This window comes from Quercus robur, chromosome 9 (assembly GCF_932294415.1).
Source record: "Quercus robur chromosome 9, dhQueRobu3.1, whole genome shotgun sequence".
In the NCBI taxonomy this organism is placed as follows: Eukaryota; Viridiplantae; Streptophyta; class Magnoliopsida; order Fagales; family Fagaceae; genus Quercus; species Quercus robur.
The window spans coordinates 40379957-40403246 of NC_065542.1; the positions used below are offsets into that span (position 1 = coordinate 40379957).

General features: G+C 37.4%; 2 protein-coding genes across 7 annotated transcripts; one reads left to right on the forward strand and one right to left on the reverse strand.

Annotated features, from left to right (window-relative positions):
- Positions 1-921: 921 nt before the first annotated feature.
- On the reverse strand, positions 922-21882 carry LOC126698339 (F-box/kelch-repeat protein At3g06240-like). Of its 5 annotated transcripts, XM_050395497.1 has the most exons (5): positions 20547-21879; positions 3634-3750; positions 1777-1932; positions 1577-1699; positions 922-1508 (listed from the first exon to the last, which is right to left on the reverse strand). In XM_050395497.1, the coding sequence occupies exons 1-5, from the start codon at positions 21537-21539 to the stop codon at positions 1125-1127; spliced, it is 1773 nt and encodes a 590-aa protein (XP_050251454.1). In that variant the 5' UTR covers positions 21540-21879; the 3' UTR covers positions 922-1124. The 5 variants fall into 5 exon arrangements, with proteins under 5 accessions (XP_050251454.1, XP_050251453.1, XP_050251456.1 ...); XM_050395496.1 differs by lacking the exon at positions 3634-3750 and having other exon boundaries at positions 20430-21879; XM_050395499.1 differs by lacking the exon at positions 20547-21879 and having other exon boundaries at positions 1616-1699; positions 3634-4797.
- Positions 6238-8713, forward strand: LOC126698342 (binding partner of ACD11 1-like). 2 transcript variants are annotated; one of them, XM_050395501.1, is made up of 3 exons: positions 6238-6473; positions 6993-7170; positions 8038-8713. In XM_050395501.1, exons 2-3 carry the CDS (start codon positions 7068-7070, stop codon positions 8499-8501), a joined length of 567 nt encoding a protein of 188 aa, XP_050251458.1. In that variant the 5' UTR covers positions 6238-6473; positions 6993-7067; the 3' UTR covers positions 8502-8713. The 2 variants fall into 2 exon arrangements, with proteins under 2 accessions (XP_050251458.1, XP_050251457.1); XM_050395500.1 differs by having other exon boundaries at positions 6238-6364.
- Positions 21883-23290: the final 1408 nt, after the last annotated feature.

Sequence of the window (23290 nt, forward strand, 5' to 3'; positions counted from 1 at the left end):
TTCCCAAGCCCGAGATCAATCAAACAAAGTCCAAATTGGTAAAGACCTCAACTAGTCAATAGATCTAAGAACATCCTCTAATGTACGACTGTTTCGTTCCTTTCACGCTAACCACATCAGGCATGCTGGCACCGTATTCCATACATCCAAGAAAAAGAACTAACTGTATAGGAAGAATGACATTGAAGCATTCAATAGTTATTAATTTCTTGTGCATCTTGACACCAATTTCCTAACCAAGAAACTATAATGGTAGGACCAATGAGTCAACCTTATGCATCTTATACAAATAGCTAATATCCATGCTTCTCTTGACGGCTAATGGCTGAGAACATAGCCAGATCTTGCTGATTAACATTTCTGCCACTAGGACAAAAATTAAATAAGATTATGTTTGCTATACAGTAGGAACTATGCTTGACAATTTGACAAGTCAAATAATGTTCATTACACTCCTGAGACAATAGCCATAAGTTTAAATAAATATAATAGCCATAAACTTTAGAGGATCCCTCTCTCTCTTGGCTGGATAAATTTCAGTCTTCCACATCACAACAATGCTTTAAGAGGACAATTATCTCTTTTACAAGAACCCCCATCAAGGATAAGGTAAAGCAAAAAACGAATCTAGATTCACAAGACTTGCAAAAATGAAGGTTTTTTTTTTTTTTTTTTTTGTGTGTGTGTGTGTGTGTGTGTTTTTAAGGAACTTGTACTCACAAGACTCAAAAAATCAAGGACCACAAAGTGCCCATTAGCACATTGTATCTTGATTAGCACTCTGCCGCAGGGGTCACTCCTAGCCTCTTTTGCCTATTTTCTTGCACTTAAAACCTTTCCAAACTAAATTTCAATGATTCAATTATCAACCATCATCAATATCAAGGCAACAATCATAAAAAATCTAAGACTCAATGCGAATCAAAACAGAAAAATCAAGATACATCTCAAAATTAAGTTGAATCCATCCAGGTGCAAAAGAAACCCCTCTAAACTAGGGCATTGAGCTAATGTCATTTACCTAAAGGATTGATTTCCATTTACTTGGATCTGAAAAGTTATCTACACGTTAATAGAACTGTACCAATTAAAAAGAAAAAAGACAGATGCTCTGCTGCAGGTGCTCACAGATGACCTCTCTTTCCATGATGCTGTGCCAAAGGTTTTGTGTGCTGCTCCTTGTCTTCCTCATCATCATCATCAAGGCTAATCTGTTGACCAGAAGGAAGACGTCCAGATTTGGATCTAAATGTGGCCAAAGTTGTACTCTCATGAACCTGGCAGTGAAAAGGATCTTGAGGAGCAAGACGCTTTATGTGTTGAGAGAAATCCACTTTGGCTTGCACTGTAGTGTTCATGGGATCACCTTCATCAGCACGAGAAAGAGTTATACCACCAACTGAATCAGTAACGGGATCACTTGATCCTCCAACATCACGAGGTCCCAAACTACACAGACATCTCTCAAGAGTCTTTATGGTACTTGCTTGACTTTCCACCTTGTTCCGCTGCAAGAAAATTGGAGATTGATTAGTCAATATTCAAGCAAAAACAATATTACAAAAGGAATGCATACCAAGAGGCCATTTTCATGAGAAAGTTCATTTTGACGGACAAAAGATAATTGGGAACTAGACGAAATCCAGTTCTTCATGGACTCAATAAGGGAATAACACTCCTCAACAAAATCCGCTTCAGCCTACAAAGTAAAAAACAAGTGGGTTAGCACAGAAAAGAAAAGGCAAAACAGAGGCATGCACATCCCAAGAAGATTACCGGGCCTCCCGTCCATGGCACATAAGGAACATGCTTTGAGCGTGGAACAAGCATGGTTTCAAATTCTCCAGAGTCATTCATCACTTGCACTTCCCACGAAGGTAAAGATGGGTACTTCAAATCAGCTTCAGTTTCCCTATTCGTTTCATTTTCCCCCTGAAGCATAAGCTAATCTCGCTGATTAACATGTTTGTCATTAGGACTACAGCAAAATAACATTATACTTGATAAGCAGGAAGAACTCGACAATGTCATTGTCATGTCAACTAATGTTCACAACAATCCTAAAACAATAGTCGTAAGTTAAATAAATAATATGCATAAGAGTAATGCTACAAATGTTTCAACTATTATAACATAAAAAAAAAATAAAATAAAATAAAATAAAAAATTAATAAAAAATAAATAAATAAATAAATAAATAAACCAAAAAAATAAAAAGAATCAAGAAATTTATTTATAATGATGTTGATGTAGTACCAATCACATTAATTACCACCTCTATTTGCGAACTTCTTTTGGCAAAATTGGTATTACCTTTACCAATTTCTACACTTTAACGTCTTAAATGGTAGTAAAGGATTATATGCTACAACTTGCAGTTGCAGACAATGACAATTCTCCCGCAGCTTTCATATGAGACCATAAAAGACCATCACAAAAAAGGTTCATTAGTTAGTATAAGCAGCCATGTAATATTTCATTTATATCAAATGCATAGTAATTATTCTTGAGTGTGAGGTGAAAAAGGTCTATCTAAATTCTTAGGCCAATAGTAATAGATTAAGCAAACTAAATTACCAAATCATTCAATCTGGAAAATATGTTAAAAAGGAGAGAATGCATCATTATTAGTATCTTAACCAATGAAACAGAGGCAGAAAACATTGACTCAATCACTTACATTTGCAAATATCATATGCATTAATGGATCAAAAATTAGAATTGTTAATCAAACAACTAATGAGTTCTAAATAGATATTTGAATTGCTGCACGTTTTCTCTAAGCCACAAACCAATAACAATCGTTGGGTAGAGAAAAACTAAAAAAGCATATAATTTATAAGATTAAAAGATGTAATAATGTAAAAAGCATGAAAAAGTATTTAAGCATTTAGAAATGGTAGTATTCAAGGTGAAAATTTGACATGAACTTCTGCTGTATAGAAAATTAAAGCAGATTCAAGCATATATGTTGTCTACGTCATTAAGCCCACCTATCGACTCTCTCACCACCTCAACTGGCTTATATCAAACAAGATACAATATCAATAATTTCATGATTTACAGAAAATCCTAACATTTTCCAGCAGTTTAACAAATATAAAAAATGCATAAGCAATTACACATGTGAGCAAAAATCAAAATCCTGCTATTAGGATATTGAAATATACAATTTGACTTATTGTTGAGGACCAATAAATTAGCTATATGCATCCCATACAGATTGCTGAAATCATTCCCATTTTTATTTAGACCAAGCCTGAGAGACTAAGCTCACCAACTAGTTCATGCTGTCTCTAAGGCATAAAAATAAATAAGATTATGTTGGCTAAGCATATACTGCACCATGAAATTGTCATTTTTGAGGAAGTGCACAACGTTCTTGACTCAAAAATCAGTTGGCATATAATAGCCACAATCTCCAAGGTTATTCTATTTTGTTTTAAAAAATCAATGCGTCTGAAAAGGCAACATAATAAAAGTATCATTTAATATGCAAAGTGCATATATGATGCCATGCCACAAAATGCTTGTCAATATAAACATCGCAAAGATTGTCATTTTGCTAAAAATATTCAAGAAGTCTAACATTTGATACAAACTAATCTTCAAAATTTCAGATGACATTTTTACCTGACCAAGTAAAACCAAGCTCTCCATGGGATCAGTTGTGTAACGCAACCAACTATCACGTCCAACAGTAATTCCAAGGCAGTTCGCGTTTGGACTCTCAGGGTCATATGAAATGACCTCTGAATCATTCCAAAATAGAAGTTCACCATTGTCAACGCAGCAAAAGAATTCCTCAACCTCGTCAAATTCTACAGTTATTTTCGTCCAAGAATCAACCACACCATACTCTCTCATCACCCATATGTAGCATATGGGTGATATGGGTGATGAGAGATACATAGCATCAAAACCAATCATAGCCAACGATCCCTTGAACACTGCAAGGGAAAACTGACCTCCGACAAAGAAAACATCCTCCGGGATTGTTATCTTTTGGAATGTCTCATCATTGACATCAAAACACAAACTGTAACTGTGGTCCTCATTAAACACTAAAGCGTGCAGAGCTCCATTAAAAAACAAACATGGGATTCGATATCTAGCATCCATAGACCCAAAACCGTGGTCGGAGCCAAGCGATATTACAAAGCTTTTCCATGAATCCGTACTCAATGTGTAGACCTGAGCCTCAGCCGACTGTGCTGATCCTTCACAGTGAGTATGAGGAACAATTCTGAGAATCTTGTAGTCATTGTTTTGGGAATGGTACGCAAACCCAAGAATCCGGTCATAGTCGTACATTTCAGGAGGAGAGAGACTCTTAAACGTTTTGATGCTTGGGTTCCACAAATACATTACAGAGTCAATATAACCATCAAGGCAGAACATGCCATTACAGAAGCCAACAACGTCGACAGCGGGAAAGGGAATTTGAAACCTGGAAATCTCGGTAAATGTGCAGTCGCTATTGCGAACAGCCGTACCCAGATCTTTCCATTTTGGACCATCCTCTTCGTAATCAGAATATAGCAGAAAACCATTGTTGTTAGATAATGATTTGGCTTTGTTGAGGTTGAGGTGTTTGGTAATGAAAATGGGGTCTGTGATGATGGAGTTCCAAGACTTGGAAACGCACCTGAATCTCATCAGGGATTTCACTGCCAGGCGACTCAGTATGTCGAATACGACGTCGTGTGGGAGACGCTCCGATGACAAATTCGGATCTCTCCTGAGTTTAGACATCGGAAATCGGTTTAAGGAAACGAAATGCGCAGCTGGTCTTGTCCTTTCTACTTTTTAGATAAATAAATAGATACGGTTGAAATTGGTCTCATCAAAATTTTTTTTTTTTTTTTTTAGGAACATCAAATTGTATTTCAAGATTTAATTTTATCTTTTAAAGGTATACACTCAAAATTTTTTACTTTATGATGTTACATTTCATCCCAATGCCTTTTTAAGAAGTGAGAATTAATTACAATGCTGCATTAACAACTTACTTTATTTATTTATATATATATATATATATTTATATATATATATATATGAGATGGATTCATGTTAAACCTAGTGTATCTTCAAAAGAGTTACGCCTATTTTAAACCATTGATTTCTCACATATCTAACGGTAGAAATATGGTTAGTATTTATTGCTTTCCAACTCATCTAATCTAATTAATACTAGCATTTTTGTCTCTCTCTTATTTATTAAATATAACCATTTATAAGCATCTTATAATAAAGTAAAAGTCAGCTAACTTCTCTGATCTCTATCTCTCTTGTTTCTACCATTAAAGAAAAAATATCTCTCAGTTAACTCTCAAACCCAAATGCAGGTTTTCTCACCAAAAAAAAAAAAAAAAAACCCAAATGCAGGAATTTATCAATGTCCATCACAAGAACATTTTCAATGATACTCAGCAATTTCAGTGAAATCGAGAGCCAATATTTGCGACTACCTCACTGACTACATGCCCATGGCCCAAATATTTAATAAATAAACACCATGGGAAAGGGAAAAGCAAGCCAAAGTCCCTACCTGATACACTTAACTAAACCTACATAGCTTCACAATTTGCTGTTTCATTGTTTCTTTAGTTTTGGATGCAATCCAGGTTTGTAGTTATCGGTGATTTTGCAATTCTTTTTTATTTCCCTAAATGCTAAGATGCTTATAAATGTAATAATACTTTTTTATCTCCATAAATGTTAAGATACTTATAAATGTAATAAATAAGAGAGTGACAAAAATGCTAATATTAATTAGATGAAATGAGTTGTAAAGCAATAAATACTAGCCTTTTTTCTACCATTAGATATGTGAGAAATCAATAGTTTAAAATAGGTGTAACTCTTTTTAAGTTATATTAGGTGTAACTTGAACCCATATTTATATATATTTATTTATATATATATAAGATGGGTTCAAGTTATACATGGTGTAACTCTAAAAAGTTACACCTTTTTTAAACCATTGGATTTAAGTAGATCCAACGGTTAAAAAAAATCCTCGTTATTACAAATATTTTTATTAAAATCTCATTTATTACCTTCTAAACATATCTCTAAACCCCAAAAAAAAAAAAAAAATAAATAGATTTAAATAGATCCAACGGTTAAAAAAAAAACCCTCATCATTACAAACATTTTTATTAAAAACTCGTTAATTACCTTCATTTATTTCCTTCTATACCTATCTCTAAACCCAACCAAAAAAAAAAAACCCCTCTCTATCTATCTCTCTCTCTCTCTCTCTCTCTCTCTCTCTCTCCTCCTCCATTGCTCCTCCACCATTGTTCCACCTCCACAGGTTGCCGGCAAAAAAAAAAGAGAAGCCGAACTGTTTCTTTTTGTGAGTACTCTTTTTCTATTTTTCCTTTCTTTTTTGTCGTGAGTGCTCTGTTTTTCTTTTCTTTTCTTTTCTGGTCTGACCCTCTCCAGAACTCTACGTTTCTTTTCTGGTATGTTCTTTTTTGGTCTTACATTCTTCTTTGGTGATGGTTGTTTTTTTTATCTCAAAGACTCTAGCATCTATAGTTGAAGTGCCTAAGCCTTTCATAGGCTTTGCAGTTTTGTTTTTCTGGTACTAACTGTTGACTGTCATCATATACAGTATATATTTTGTTTAATTTATGCTAGTTCCAATATATTCAACCATATTGAATAGAGCAACTTGAGCTGGATAGTTGAATAATTTTGGTAGCTTATGCTGAATCATTCATTTATTTAAGTAGTCTATTTATTGGTCTATTGGTTGGTTGTTAGTGCTTCGTATTCTATTACTTGATTCATTCATTTTTCTTTGGTGATGGTTGTTTTTTTTTTATTCAAAAAAAAATGTGTTCTATGTGTATGATCAAATGCCGCCTAGAAGTTCTTATCTTTCTTTTCCTATACTAATGTTGTATTCCATATGGGTTTTCTACATGTTTTTATGTAGTGTCTCTAATGAAGCTATGCTGCTCTAATTGGCTTTACAGGTCCTTTATCCGCATTTGGATCCATACTCACGGGAATTGACTACATAGGTCTAGGCCATGTGATGGTGTTTGCTAATGGGGATTACTCCCAAGCTTTGGAAGAATTATCAAGAGAGCAGTAAGGTTGGAGAGACGAAAAGGCAGTTAGGGGGTTGCAGTGGGAGTTGTGTTTACAGAGGTTGATGACAATGATATTGATGATTTAGCATAAAATGAGTTTTTTCATTACATTTTTTGAGTTTTTTTTTTTTTTAAGAATTTTTTATTGTAATAATATATATCTCATGTTTCAAATTTACTTATACCTTTTTTTATTCTACTTTAGGTATGTGTGGCTGAAGAGAATCACAAAATGAGCATTCCTTGGTGGAATTAATATATATATATATATATATATTGAGTCCAAGTAACTGAAGGAACTATGTTTAAGGACCTATGTTGTTAATCATGATGAAATAGTTTTATGTGGTTTTTTGTTTTGTTTTTTTAAGGACCTATGTTGGAATACTGTTTTTGCTTCAATTTAATGTCATTAATAGTGTGTTTTTAAGGACCTATGTTGGAATACTGTTATTTAAGGACATATGCCTCATTTTTTTCGATTTTCTATTGCTCACCTCTTGTTTTGAGGGGGTACCTGCAGGTTTTTGTGTTTGCTTTTTTAATAACAATTTCTTAGGGATGATCTATCTTTGTTTGTGGTTCTAAATAACAGGTAGTATAGCTGCTTTAAGTTACTGCATTGGTGGTTCTGCACTGTTTACTGCACTTTACTGCACTACATTAGTATAGCTGCACTGCACTGCACTTTACTGCCTCTGAATCCTCTTATGTTAGGAAATGCAAGATAATGTTTGGTCATGGAGTTCCAAGATAGTTTATTGCGTCATTGAGTTATAAAATTTTCTTATTGCAGGTATCTTATCCATAATGCCAGATTATGAAATAAAAATTCTTTAAATACATATACAATTTATTGTTTGAATTTGCATTTTTAACTTTATTGTTCTGTTTGAGCTAACACTTTAGCAGGTTATTCACACAGGACAATGTGTCTCCACCTCCGGAGAAGCTATAATAGTAGCTCAGGATGTTGTCAAAACAATGCTAGCCGAGGGATATGTTCTGGGCAAAGATGCATTAATCAAGGCCAAAGCTTTTGATGAGTACCATGGAGTCTCAGCTACTACAACAGCCAAGATTGCTGAGCTTAGCAATAGAATTGGACTCACTGATAAAATTCATGTTGGCATGGAAACTATTAAGTCTGTGGACAAAAAATTCCATGTTTCAGAAATCACCAAGTCAGCTGCAACAATCACTGGGACAGCAGCTGTAGTAGTGGCAATGGTTACAGGAAAAGCAGCTGTTGCAGCTAGTCATGCTGTAGTCAACAGCACTTACTTTGCCAAAGGAGTACTTTGGGTTTCAGACACATTGAATCGTGCAGCTAAAGCTGTAGCTGATTTTGGTAGACATGGTACTGATGGTAGTAAACAAATAGATTGATACTTTAGCAACTCTTATAGTTGGCTTTACTCTTGATATTGTATACAAATAGATAGTTTTATTTTTTTGGCATAAGTAACAACCTTTCTTATCGGTTGTCTTGTTGTGGAAACAGCTCAGTTGTAGATTGAATCTTTTTGGATTAGTCAATACAAATCACAATATCTTGTGATTTAGAGGAAATGAAATATTAGATTATTGATTGATTAGAATCCCCATGGGTAGGAGGAACAGTTGTGGATTGGTTTCTTCAAATTTTTTTTTAAAAGGTTGTATCAATTTGTCATAGCTCATATGCTATAGTGTTACCCCCTGCCTCAGGCAAACATAGACTTGGTTTATAGTGGTTCTATTGTGTTTCAATGAAATTCATCTTGATTTAAAATAAAATTTAAAAAAAAAAAAAAATGTGCTAAGGATTAGCATGGAACCAGACACAATCACCACCACAGAAAGTTGTTTGACAATCATAGAAAGTCATTACAAGAAATTAAAGTATAACAAATCAACAATGTGCATAGCCTTACATTCATCATATGGAACATCAATGGGGTACTTAATTTTCCAGGAGAAACATTTCGATTTCATACCTGCTCAATAAGATTGGCAGCTAATAGGAGAAAAAAGTTGTTCATTGAAATCCATTTTAATTTATTTATTTTTCCTCTCAAAATGTGAAATATGTTTGAATCATAATGATGCCAAGTAAATGGACAATCAAAGGAAAACTTCAAATCTTATTTTATTTGTTCTTTCTATAAAAGAGGGGGGAAATAATGTCATTATCCATGAGCACTATAGGAATCCTCTCATCTCCTGGCATACTTTTGAGGAACATTTGCTTTATAACAGCCCCTTTGCACTGAATCTCTTCTGCAATATTTTAGGGGTGCCTAGCACAAGTGTTAAGCTCAAATGTTGAAAGATGATTGTGCTAACCACATCAACATATGCAACTACAACCCCGTGACTGCCTTTTCGTGTCTCCAACCTTACTGCTCTCTTGATAATTCTTCCAAAGCTTGGGAGTAATCCCCCATTAGCAAACACCATCACATGGCCTAGACATATGTAGTCAATTCCCGTGAGTATGGATCCAATTGCGGATAAAGGACCTGTAAACCCAATTAGAGCAGCATAGCTTCATTAGAGCACTACATAAAAACATGTAGAAAACCCATATGGAATACAAAATTAGTATAGGAAAAGAAAGATAAGAACTTCTAGCGGCATTTGATCACACACATAGAACGCTTTTTTTTTTTCTTTTTTTTTTTTTAAAAAAAAACCATCACCAAAGAAAAATGAATGAATCAAGTAATAGAAAACGAAACACTAACAACCAACCAATAGACCAATGAATAAACTACTTAAATAAATGAATGATTTAGCATATGCTACCAAAATTATTCAACTATCCAGATTATTTGAAAAAAAAAAAAAAACAACCATCACCAAAGAAAAATGTAAGACCAGAAAAGAACATACCAGAAAAGAAACGTAGAGTTCTGGAGAGAGTCAGATCAAAAAAAAAAAAAAAAAAAACACTCACAACAGAAAAGAAAGGAAAAATAGAAAGAGAGTACTCACAAATAAAAATAGTTCGGCTTGGTTTTCTTTTTCTTTTTCTGCCGGCAACCTGTGGAGGTGGAACAATGGTGGAGGAGGAATGGAGGAGGAGATAGAGAGAGAGACTAACAGTTTGAACACCAAACGTAGAGAGAGAGATAGACATTTTTTTTTTTTGGGTTGGGTTTAGAAATAGGTTTAAAATGTAATAAATGAGGGTAATTAATGAGATTTTAATAAAAATATTGTAATAATGAAGTTTTTTTTTTTAACCGTTGAATCTATTTAAATCCAATGATTACAAGCAAATTAACTAGAAAGTCTAAATTAACTCATTTGGAAGGTTTCTCTGTAGCTAGGAAAGCAGGTTTTTTCATCCTCTCCTAGGCAGTAGAATTGTTTGTCCCTTCTCGTAAGGCTCTTCTTCCCTCAGTAACAACGTTACATGTAGGGCTAGTGGTTTTTCTTTTTCTAGGGTTTGGGAAACAGTATTCTTCCACGGTCTTTTCTTCTGGCCTTTGTCTTCCTCCTTTTTTTTTTCTCTCCGTTTTTTTTTCTTTTCTCTCGTGTTCTTATTTCCCTGAGTCTGTTTCTTTTGGCAACATGGACTATCTCACAAAACATTGGAATTGCCTTTCCCTTTCAGAAAGGGAAGGCGATGACCTTTGTATTAAAAAAGACCGTCGATCTCAGGAACATATTGTAGCGGCTTTCTTTCTTACACGGCGACCGTTAAATACGGAAGCCATAACTAGGACTTTCAAGCCACTTTGGCGGGCTGAGAGAGGTTTTAAGATTCAAAGAGAAGGGGACCAGAAACTCCTCTTCATCTTTGATAACCAAGAAGATGCTGACAGAATTTTGGCTAATGAACCATGGAGTTTTGACAAATCTCTGGTGGTTCTGCAGAGATATGACAAAAACTCACCCATTGAAGAGCTCAGTTTCGATAAAACAGTCTTTTGGGTGCAAGTCCATAATATTCCCATTCGGTATAGAACCAAATCAGTGGCTGAGGACATTTGTGAATCGATCGGTATGGTCCACCGCTCAAAGGAGAATTCTGAGGGTGAGGGGGGGGCAGTTTCATGAGGTTTAGAGTTACCCTCGACGTTTATCAACCACTGTGTAGAGGTCGTGTTATAAAACTTGAGGAGGGTGGTAAGGTATGGGTGAACTTCAAATATGAGCGGGTGCCGAACATTTGCTACTGGTGTGGATACTTCGGCCACAGTGACAAGGACTGTGATCTTTGGATCTAAAGCAAGGGGTCCCTGCAACTTGAGTCTCAACAATTTGGTTCATGGCTTCAGGCTGTACCAAGTGCTTCCTCGCATAATAGAGTGACTCGAGTATCGGGATTCTACAAGGGGTGAGAGGAAAATCTCTCAACGCGGCGGAGGAGGACGGAGCTCCAGAAACCAATACCAGTTGCCACACCGAATGCGGAGGATCAATCAGATAAGGAAAGTCCAAATATGGAAGCTGAAGATACGGGATTCAATGATATTAATGCAGCAAAGTCCACGGTTTTAATTAAGAAAAGGGAGCAGAGTATCCGAGACAAAGAGATTAATGGAGATTTTTTCTCCCAACAAATCAAGACATTGATAAGGAGATTGGTTACAATGAAACTTCCCTATTATCAGATACAAATTCTTTTGTCGGGAACATCATCACCCCTGTTGCAGCACATGACAGCCCACGTGAACCTCTAAAAGAGCCACGTGACTCACTTCAGGTCCACTCTTCACCTCTAAAAAATATTTCTAATATTGCTAACTTACCTGATGCTGCAGATAAACCTCCATACCCGACATGGAAGCGCCTGGCCCGCCTCTCAGTCAGCTCCCAAGCCACACCAGATGACTGTATTGGCTGCAAGCCCCTAGCTGACATGGTTATTGATCATTACGAGTTACCAAGTAAAAAGCTGGTGGTTTCAAGTAGTGATAAAGAGAATTACCCTGTATTGGCGACGACTGGTTTCCAGTCCCGCCAGTCGCAATGAGTTGCATAATCTGGAACTGTCGGGGGCTTGGGAACCACCGTGCAATGCAAGAGCTTATGGATTTAGTGCAGGCAAAAGCTCCCTTACTCGCATTCAGTTTGATCAGAAGTTTTTTGTAGAAAGAATAAATAAAGGCGAAGGTTTAGCGCTGCTTTGGAGAGACGGAATTGAAGTAGAGGTTGAGACATCTTCGTTGAATCACATTGATGCCATAATCAATAAAAGTTTAGACAAGCCTTGGAGATTTACGGGCTTCTACGGTGAACCCGAAACGTAGAAGAGGTTCGAATCCTGGGACCTTCTCCGTCATCTTCATCATCAAAGTTCTCTTCCTTGGCTGTGCACCGGGGATTTTAATGAGATAACTAAGCAAACGGAAAAGTCGGGTGGTAGGCTAAGACCATCCAACCAAATGTAGCAATTCAGAGAAACACTTGACGAATGCGGGTTCATGGACCTTGGCTTCATAGGATTTCCTTTTACATGGAGTAAACACTGGCAAAATGGTTTTTCTTTGTGGGAGAGACTAGACAGAGCCGTTGCTTCTCAAGAGTGGTTCACATCTTTTCCTGGCACTAAGGTACATCGTATTGACAGTACTACATTTGATCATAAACTTCTATGGATTGTAATAGCTGATTTGGATTTCCAGTGGGGGAAAAAGTTGTTTAAATTTGAGGAGATGTGGCTTGCGGACAAAGGCTGCGGGGAGGTTGTTAAGGGTGTGTGGCTATCTAATTTTGGTGGGGCTGAGAATACACGGGCGCTGAGGAAGATTGATTCATGTGGTAAAGAACATACAAACTGGAGTCAAAAGCACTATGGTTCCATCCGTAAATAATTGGCCCAAAAAAGAAAGGAACAAGCCTGATATGAGAGGTTGGCGCTACAAGGAGGCAATGCAACCCGATTGCTTGCCATTCAAAAAGAAATAAATTCCCTAATGGACAAAGAAGAGCACATGTGGAGACAGAGGTCCAGGACTTTATACTTGAAAGATGGAGATAGGAATACCTAGTTTTTTCATTGTCGGGCTACCATTCGCAAGAGGCGTAACACTATTGCAGGGATCAGGGATAGGTCAGAGCAATGGTGTAGTCAGGCAGATCAAATTGCTAATGTTTTTAAAGAGTATTATCAGGAGTTATTCACCTCAGCCAATCCCGAAAGTATGCCTAATGCTCTTAGCTCCATTCCTCAGTTGGTGACAGAGGACATGAACTCCACTTTGACTAAAAATTTCCAAGCTTGGGAGGTTGAAAGTGCTCTAAAACAAATGGCGCCCCTAAAAGCCCCAGGACCAGACGGTATGCCCCCTTTGTTCTTCCAAAATTATTGGGATTTGGTTAAAGGTGATATCACTGACACTATCCTAAATTTCTTAAACTCGGGCTCTCTACCTTCACCCCTTAACCACACTTTTGTCACATTGATTCCTAAAGTTAAAAATCCGGAAAGAGTAATTAAATTCCGACCAATAAATCTCTGTAATGTGCTCTATAAGATTTTTTCGAAAGTCTTAGCTAATAGATTAAAAAGAGTTTTACCTCTTATTATTTCTGAGCATCAAAGTGCCTTCCTGAAGGGTAGACTGATTACAAACAATATCTTGGTTGCTTTTGAGACTTTACATTACATGAAAATCATAACTCCGGAAATACAGGTTTCATGGCTCTTAAGTTAGACATGAGTAAAGCGTATGACCGGGTGGAATGGTCTTTTTTGAAAGATGTCATGGTGAAGATGGGTTTCAATGATAAATGGATAGCTCTTATTACGGAATGCATTACATCGGTGACTTATTCTTTGCTTGTGAATGGTGAACCACACGGACATATTACTCCCACTAGAGGTATTCGTCAAGGAGACCCCCTCTCCCCATATCTTTTTCTTTTGTGCACAGAGGGTCTTCACAGGCTCATCCAGGCTGCAGCCAATGATGGGGACATCAAGGGTGTCTCAATTTGTCGAAATGGTCCTAAGCTAACTCACTTACTCTTTGCAGATGATAGCCTTCTTTTTTGCAGGGCTACCAGACTTGAGTGTCAAAAGGTACTTGAAATACTCTCTACTTATGAGAGAGTCTCAGGCCAAAAATTAAATAAGGAGAAAACAGCTTTGTTTTTCAACAAGTCCACCCCTTTGGAGATGCAATCTGAGATTATGGAAGAACTTGGAGTTTTGGAGTTGAAAAACTACAAGGCGTACTTGGGCCTACCGGCTTTGGTGGGAAGAAACAAGAGAGCCAGTTTTGACCAATTAAAACAAAAAGTGTGGAAAAGACTACAAGGATGGGAAGGAAAATTATTATCACATGCAGGAAGAGAAGTCCTAATCAAATCAATTATTCAAGCAATCCCGACGTATGCAATGAGTTGTTTCAAATTACCGACCACCCTATGCCACGAGTTTGAAACTCTTGTTCGGAAGTTTTGGTGGGGTCAACGAGGAGCCGGAGGAAAGTACATTGGGTGAGATGGGAAGAGTTGTGCAATCATAAAGATCAAGGAGGATTGGGGTTTAAGGACCTCACCATGTATAATGAAGCAATGTTGGCGAAACTTTCATGGCGGCTTCTCCATGATGATAAGTCCTTGTTCTTTAGGGTGTTTAAGGCGAGGTTTTTTCCAAATGGCTCTATATTGGATGCTAAGGAATCAGCCTCTGCCTCATATGCATGGAGAAGCATTCTTATTGGGAGAGATGTGCTTTTATAAGGTGCTTTGTGGAGGGTGGGAGATGGCAAACAAATCAAAATTTGGGCCGACAATTGGCTGCCAACAAAATACCAGCCAAAGTTTATTTCCCCAATGATTTTTGGGCAACAAAATTCTGTAGTGGAGGTTTTAATAAAACAATCAACCCATAGGTGGAGGAGTGAGCTGATTGATCACTGTTTTAACTTGACTGAGGCAGAGGCGATCAAAAGCATTCCTTTAAGTTCAACTTCCCAACTGGACAAATTCATATGGCCCTTCACTCCCACGGGCCAATACTCAGTTAAGTCTGGGTATAGATATCTCTTTGAGAGCAACAGTTCACAGCCACTCTCAAACCCTTCCTCATCTCAGTCCACGAGCTGGTGGAAAAAGCTGTGGAAAATGGAGGTCCCTAACAAAGTGAAGCACTTTGTGTGGCGCACTTGCAGAGAAGCTTTCCCAACCAAAGCCAACCTGAGCAGATGGATTATTATACCTGATGGAGTGTGCGACAAGTGCAAGAGGCACAATGAAGACAGCTCACATGCTTTATTTTTTTGTTCTGATGTGGAGGTAGTTTGGGCTTCGGAACCGAATTGGTAGTGGCTCTCGGATATGCAGGGACAGACAGCGAAAGAGATTTTTGTTCGTGCTTTGGAGGAAGACAAGGATGCCACGCTATTGGCATTCACGAGTTGGGCGATATGGAATAGAAGAAACCAGTTGCGGGCCGGTCAAGCAGCATGTCCACTGAATCAGATTTTGAAAAATTCCAAGGAACGAAGAACTGAGTTTCAACTCCTTCACCCAAGCCACCCGAAGCAGCAACATAGAAAGCATACAAGATGGAAACCTCCAGTGGAAGACAATCTCAATGTGAACTACGACGGCGCAATCTTTCAAGAGCAGGGCAGAACAAGTATCGGTGTAGTTATTCGCAACTCAGCAGGTGAAGTTATGGCGTCCCTTTCATAGAAAATACCGTTGCCAACCATGGTAGCCCAAGTTGAAGCAATGGCAGCGCGAAAAGCAGTGGAATTTGCGCAGGAGTTAGGCATCACTCGAGGCATTATAGAGGGTGATTCAGAAACCATCTGTAAAGACCTTTTAAACCCGAGTCCCTCCCTATCCCTTCATGGACTCTTGATTTAGGATGCACAGGACCTAGCTCTCTCTTTTACAAGCATTACCTTCGCTCATGTCAGTCGTCAAGGAAACACTGTAGCTCATAGTTTGGCTAGGATGGCAATTTTGAGCCAAAGTTTAAATATCTGGATGGAAGATGTACTACCAGATATTCTCCAACTTGTACAGGCTGATTTACCAGCCTTGTCTGCTTAATAAAATTTGAAGTCTTGAATCTCAAAAAAAAAAAAAAACTAGAAAGTTTAATAGAAGTGAAAATAAAAAATCGAAGCGCAATGCGTAAATCCCGAAACCTGAGTCAATCAAACAAAGTCCAAATTAGTAAGGACTTCAACTAATCAATAGATCTCACAACATTCTTGAGGTGTGACTATTTTGCTCCTTCCACATGAACCACATCAGGCATGCTTGCACCGTATTCCACACATCAGAGAAATGTTTACCAAACAGTTCTGCCAAACAAAAAGGAGGGGTACTAGTGTTTTCGGTAGTTAATAGTTTGAACTTTGGAGCTCTTGTTGAACATTGAGCATTTAGCTTTGTCTTGTAAAACTATTTGGCAAGACTAAGGATGCAAACAACTGGTAGATGCCACTACCAAGTAGAACCCCAAAACTATTAGACTAAAATTGATCCACATAAGTCAGTATAAAATTACTTACAAGTTTGCTTTGAGCACTCATGTTAGTGAGTGTATAATAGAAAAATGTGAAAAATTTACACAATTTTATCTAAAAATAACTCACATCAGCCCAAATGTATAATTGTGTTGATTTACAAGTTTGCTATAATAACCGTGTAAATTTATATTGAAACTATTCTTTCTTTATGTATCTCGAGAATAAAGGAAGAGAATTAATGGCGATTATTGTGTGTAAAGAAATAAAAACAATTAAAAAATAAAGAAAATTTGATATTTTAATGTAATATAATGTAAAATAAATAATTTGATGTAGGGCATTTTGAAAAGTAAGTATGTAAAATAAAACAAAAAAATAAATTCATATGCTAAAATAGAAAATAATCTTTGCACAAGTTGACTTGAATGCTCTAAACCATGTAAATTTACATTGACACTACTCATTTTGCACAAGTGAAAAATCAAAAAACAATGTACAATGCAAAAATCCCCAAGCCCGAGATCAATCAAACAAAGTCCGAATTGGTAAAGACCTCAACTAGTCAATAGATCTAACAACATCGTCTAATGTACGGCTGTTTCGTTCCTTTCACACTAACCACATTAGGCATGCTGGCACCGTATTCTATCCATCCAAGAAAAAGAACTAACTGTATAGGAAGAATGACATTGAAGCATTCAGTAGTTATTAATTTCTTGTGCATCTTGACACCAATTTCCTAACCAAGAAACTATAATGGTAGGACCAATGAGTCAACCTTAAGCATCTTATACAAATAGCTAATATCCATGCTTCTCTTGACGGCTAATGGCTAATAACATAACCAGATCTTGCTGATTAACATTTCTGCCACTAGGACAAAAATTAAATAAGATTATGTTTGCTATACAGTAGGAACTATGCTTGACAATTTGACAAGTCAAATAATGTTCATGACACTCCTGAGACAATAGCCATAAGTTTAAATAAATAAAATAGCCATAAACTTCAGAGGATCCCTCTCTCTCTTGGCTGGATAAATTTCAGTCTTCCACATCACAACAATGCTTTAAGAGGACAATTATCTCTTTTACAAGAACCCCCATCAAGGATAAGGTAAAGCAAAAAACGAATCTAGATTCACAAGACTTGCAAAAATGAAGGTTTTTTTTTTTTGTGTTTTTAAGGAACTTGTCAAAATCAAGGACCACAAAGTGCCCATTAGTACTTTGTATCTTGATTAGCACTCTGCCGCAGGGATCACTCCTAGCCTCTTTTGCCTATTTTCTTGCACTTAAAACCTTTCCAAACTAAATTTCAATGATTCAATTATCAACCATCATCAATATCAAGGCAACAATCATAAAAAATCTAAGACTCAATGTGAATCAAAACAGAAAAATCAAGATACGTCTCAAAATTAAGTTGAATCCATCCAGGTGCAAAAGAAACCCCTCTAAACTAGGGCATTGAGCTAATGTCATTTACCTAAAGGATTGTTTTCCATTTACTTGGATCCGAAAAGTTATCTACACGTTAATAGAACTGTACCAATCAAAAAGAAAAAAGACAGATGCTCTGCTGCAGGTGCTCACAGATGACCTCTCTTTCCATGATGCTGTGCCAAAGGTTTTGTGTGCTGCTCCTTGTCTTCCTCATCATCATCATCAAGGCTAATCTGTTGACCAGAAGGAAGATGTCCAGATTTGGATCTAAATGTGGCCAAAGTTGTACTCTCATGAACCTGGCAGTGAAAAGGATCTTGAGGAGCAATACGCTTTATGTGTTGAGATAAATCCTCTTTGGCTTGCACTGTAGTGTTCATGGGATCACCTTCATCAGCACGAGAAAGAGTTATACCACCAACTGAATCAGTAATGGGATCACTTGATCCTCCAACATCACGAGGTCCCAAACTACACAGACATCTCTCAAGAGTCTTTATGGTACTTGCTTGACTTTCCACCTTGTTCCGCTGCAAGAAAATTGGAGATTGATTAGTCAATATTCAAGCAAAAACAATATTACAAAAGGAATGCATACCAAGAGGCCATTTTCATGAGAAAGTTCATTTTGAGGGATAGAAGATAATTGGGAACTAGACGAAATCCAGTTCTTCATGGACTCAATAAGGGAATAACACTCCTCAACAAAATCCATTTTAGCCTACAAAGTAAAAAACAAGTGGGTTAGCACAGAAAAGAAAACGCAAAATAGAGGCATGCACATCCCAAGAAGATTACCGGGCCTCCTGTCCATGGCACATAAGGAACATGCTTTGAGCGTGGAACAAGCATGGTTCCAAATTCTCCAGAGTCATTCATCACTAGCACTTCCCACGAAGGTAAAGATGGGTACTTCGAATCAGCTTCAGTTTCTCTATTCGTTTCATTTTCCCCCTGAAGCATAAGCTAATCTCGCTGATTAACATGTTTGTCATTAGGACTACAGCGAAATAACATTATACTATATAAGCAGGAAGAACTCGACAATGTCATTGTCATGTCAACTAATGTTCACAACAATCCTAAAACAATAGTCGTAAGTTAAATAAATAATATGCATAAGAGTAATGCTACAAATGTTTCAACTATTATAACATCAAAAAGATAAAAACCAAAAAAAAAAAATAGAGAATCAAGAAATTTATTTATAATGACGTTGATGTAGTACCAATCACATTAATTACCACCTCTATTTGCGAACTTCTTGTGGAAAAATTGGTATTACTTTTACCAATTTCTACACTTTAACGTCTTGAGTGTGAGGTGAAAAAGGTCTATCTAAATTCTTAGGCCAATAGTAATAGATTAAGCAAACTAAAATACCAAATCATTCAATCTGGAAATTCTGTTAAAAAGGAGAGAATGCATCATTATTAGTATCTTAACCAATGAAACAGAGGCAGAAAACATTGACTCAATCACTTACATTTGCAAATATCATATACATTAATGGATCAAAAATTAGAATTGTTAATCAAACAACTAATGAGTTCTAAATAGATATTTGAATTGCTGCACGTTTTCTCTAAGCCACAAACCAATAACAATCGTTGGGTAGAGAAAAACTAAAAAAGCATATAATTTATAAGATTAATAGATGTAATAATGTAAAAAGCATGAAAAAGTATTTAAGCATTTAGAAAAGGTAGTATTCAAGGTGAAAATTTGACATGAACTTCTGCTGTATAGAAAATTAAAGCAGATTCAAGCATATATGTTGTCTACGTCATTAAGCCCACCTATCGACTCTCTCACCACCTCAACTGGCTTATATCAAACAAGATACAATATCAATAATTTCATGATTTACAGAAAATCCTAACATTTTCCAGCAGTTTAACAAATATAAAAAATGCATAAGCAATTACACATGTGAGCAAAAATCAAAATCCTGCTATTAGGATATTGAAATATACAATTTGACTTATTGTTGAGGACCAATAAATTAGCTATATGCATCCCATACAGATTGCTGAAATCATTCCCATTTTTATTTAGACCAAGCCTGAGAGACTAAGCTCACCAACTAGTTCATGCTGTCTCTAAGGCATAAAAATAAATAAGATTATGTTGGCTAAGCATATACTGCACCATGAAATTGTCATTATTGAGGAAGTGCACAACGTTCTTGACACAAAAATCAGTTGGCATATAATAGCCACAATCTCCAAGGTTATTCTATTTTGTTTTAAAAAATCAATGCGTCTGAAAAGGCAACATAATAAAAGTATCATTTAATATGCAAAGTGCATATACGATGCCATCCACAAAATGCTTGTCAATATAAACATCGCAAAGATTGTCATTTTGCTAAAAATATTCAAGAAGTCTAACATTTGATACAAACTAATCTTCAAAATTTCAGATGACATTTTTACCTGACCAAGTAAAACCAAGCTCTCCATGGGATCAGTTGTGTAACGCAACCAACTATCATGTCCAACAGTAATTCCAAGGCCGTTCGCGTTTGGACTCTCAGGGTCATATGAAATGACCTCTGAATCATTCCAAAATAGAAGTTCACCATCGTCAACGCAGCGAAAGAATCTCTCAACCTCCTCGAATTCTACAGTTATTTTCGTCCAAGAATCAACCACACCATACTCTCTCATCACCCATATTATGGGTGATGAGAGATGCTCAGTAGAAAAACCAATCATAGCCAACGATCCCTTGAACACTGCAAGGGAAAACTTACCTCCGTAAAAGTAAACAGGCACCGGGAGTATTATCTTTTGGAATGTCTCATCATTGACATCAAAACACAAACTATAACTGTGGTCCTTAGTAGTCGCTAAAACGTGCAGAGCTCCATTAAAAAACAAACATGGGATTCCATATCTAGAATCAATATACCCAACATCGTGGTCGGAGCCAAACGATATTACAAAGCTTTTCCATGAATCCGTACTCAATGTGTAGACCTGAGCCTCAGCCGACCGTGCTGATCCTTCATAGTGACGATGAGGAACAATTCTGAGAATCTTGTAGTCATTGTTTTGGGAATGGTACGCAAACCCAAGAGTCCGGCCATAGGTGTACATGTCGTGAGGAGGAGAGAGACTCTTAAACGTTTTGATGCTTGGGTTCCACAAATAAATTACACCGTCCATATAACTATCAAGGCAGAACATGCCATTACAGAAGCCAACAATGTTGACAGCAGGAAAGGGAATTTGAAACCTGGAAATCTCGGTGAATGTGCGGTCGCTATTGCAAACAGCCGTACCCAGATCTTTCCATTTTGGACCATCCTCTTCGTAATCAGAATATAGCAGAAAACCATTGTTGTTAGATAATGATTTGGCTTTGTTGAGGTTGAGGTGTTTGGTAATGAAAATGGGGTCTGTGATGATGGAGTTCCAAGACTTGGAAACGCACCTGAATCTCATCAGGGATTTCACTGCCAGGCGACTCAGTATGTCGAATACGACGTCGTGTGGGAGACGCTCCGATGACAAATTCGGATCTCTCCTGAATTTAGACATCGGAAATCGGATTAAGGAAACGAAATGCGCAACAAGTAGAAGTAGGTGTGTACTGTGTAGGCTGAAATGTGCAACAGGTCTTGTCCTTCTTACTTTTTAGAAAATAAATAGATAGGGTTGAAATTGGTCTTATCAAATATCAGACCTTTATCAGGAGCATTATCTTGAGAAAACGGGAAAAGATCTTGACAAATCACATCATAGTGATTCGGCTGACTCAAGCTCTGAAGCCACACGTACCATTGCAGCCCAAATTCCGCAAAAGGACCTTCATGGTAAACGATTGTATGGTGGAAGATTGGGAGGAAGCTTCGGGCAGTGGATCCCAACAGATGACGCGACAGGGTGAAGGAAATAAATTAAAAAATTTGCACAAGACAAAAGCTAAGAGCATCTCCATCCGGAAATGCTATCTCATCCTATTTTACAATCTTAAAAAGTTACTTTACTACTTATACCATACCATTTTCCAATACTTCCAACATCCCAACTTTTATTTTCTAATCCTACTTACTAAAATAATATAAATTATATAATAAAATAATATTTAAAAATTATCTATCCCTTCTCTCTCTCTCTCTCATCCCTCTCCCTGCCTCTCTGAGTCTCTGTTCCTCCCTCAACAACCAAAAAACCCAATCATCACCGACCACCACCACCATTCCTACCACGCCACCATGCCCACCAAAATCCCACCGGAACCAAAAACCCAAATTAAGGAAAAAAAAAAACCCACCAGATCACTGCCACATCCACCGAGCGGAACCATCGTCGGCGACATCGGTGATCTTGAGCAAAACCATCATCAGCGATCTTGAACGAAAACATCATCGGCGACATTGGCAACCCACCAATTTCCACCGAGAAACCAATCTGCACCGATCCATACCCACCCCAATTGTACGATCCAGCCACCCTTCTCTCCACCAATCTGCACCGATCCATACCCACCCCAATTGTACGATCCAGCCACCCTTCTCTCCACCAATCCCCACCACACGTCCATCATGATCCCCTCCACTCCAGCGCTCTTCAGCGCCTGCAAACTGCGTTCATCGCTTTCCACCTATTCACCGCGTTGTTCATCGTCACGCTATCCAACAGCATCATCAAGGAGAGATCGGCTCGTGTCACGGAGAGATTGGCTCGGAGTTCCGGCGAGAGCTCTGATGTGGTGCGTGATGCTCAACGCCATGGAGTATCTGAGAGTGTGAATAGAGAAGAGGGAGAAACAGAGGGAAGTGTGAGAGACAGAGAAAGACGGAGAGATAGATGAGAGATGAGAGAGAAAAAAAAAGCTGAATAAAATATTAATATTATTTTTGGCATAGTGCTACAGTGCCATCTTAGATGTAGGATGGCACTGTAGCACTATGCCAAAAAAATTTGCAATTTGCAACTTTTGGCCTTCCAGCTGCTGGGTGTATTTTGGGCCTTAATGCCAAATGTTGCTTACATTTGACATTTCCAAGCCCGGATGGGGATGCTCTAAGGAAGCAACGGCCTGGGGGTTAGAGCATCAGCAGTGGGGCTTGTATATGCCAAATGTTAGGAACATTTGGCATTCAAGCCCCAAAACTACTCAACAATGGGAAGGTTATATGCAATATGCCAATGTCAAATTTGGGATTTAGCTACAGTACCATCTCAAAATGTAAGATGGTACTGTAGCAGTATTGTATAATAAAAATTAGTTTTTTATTTGTCTGATGCTTCTTCTCTCTCCTCTCTCTCTCTCATTTCATTTCACT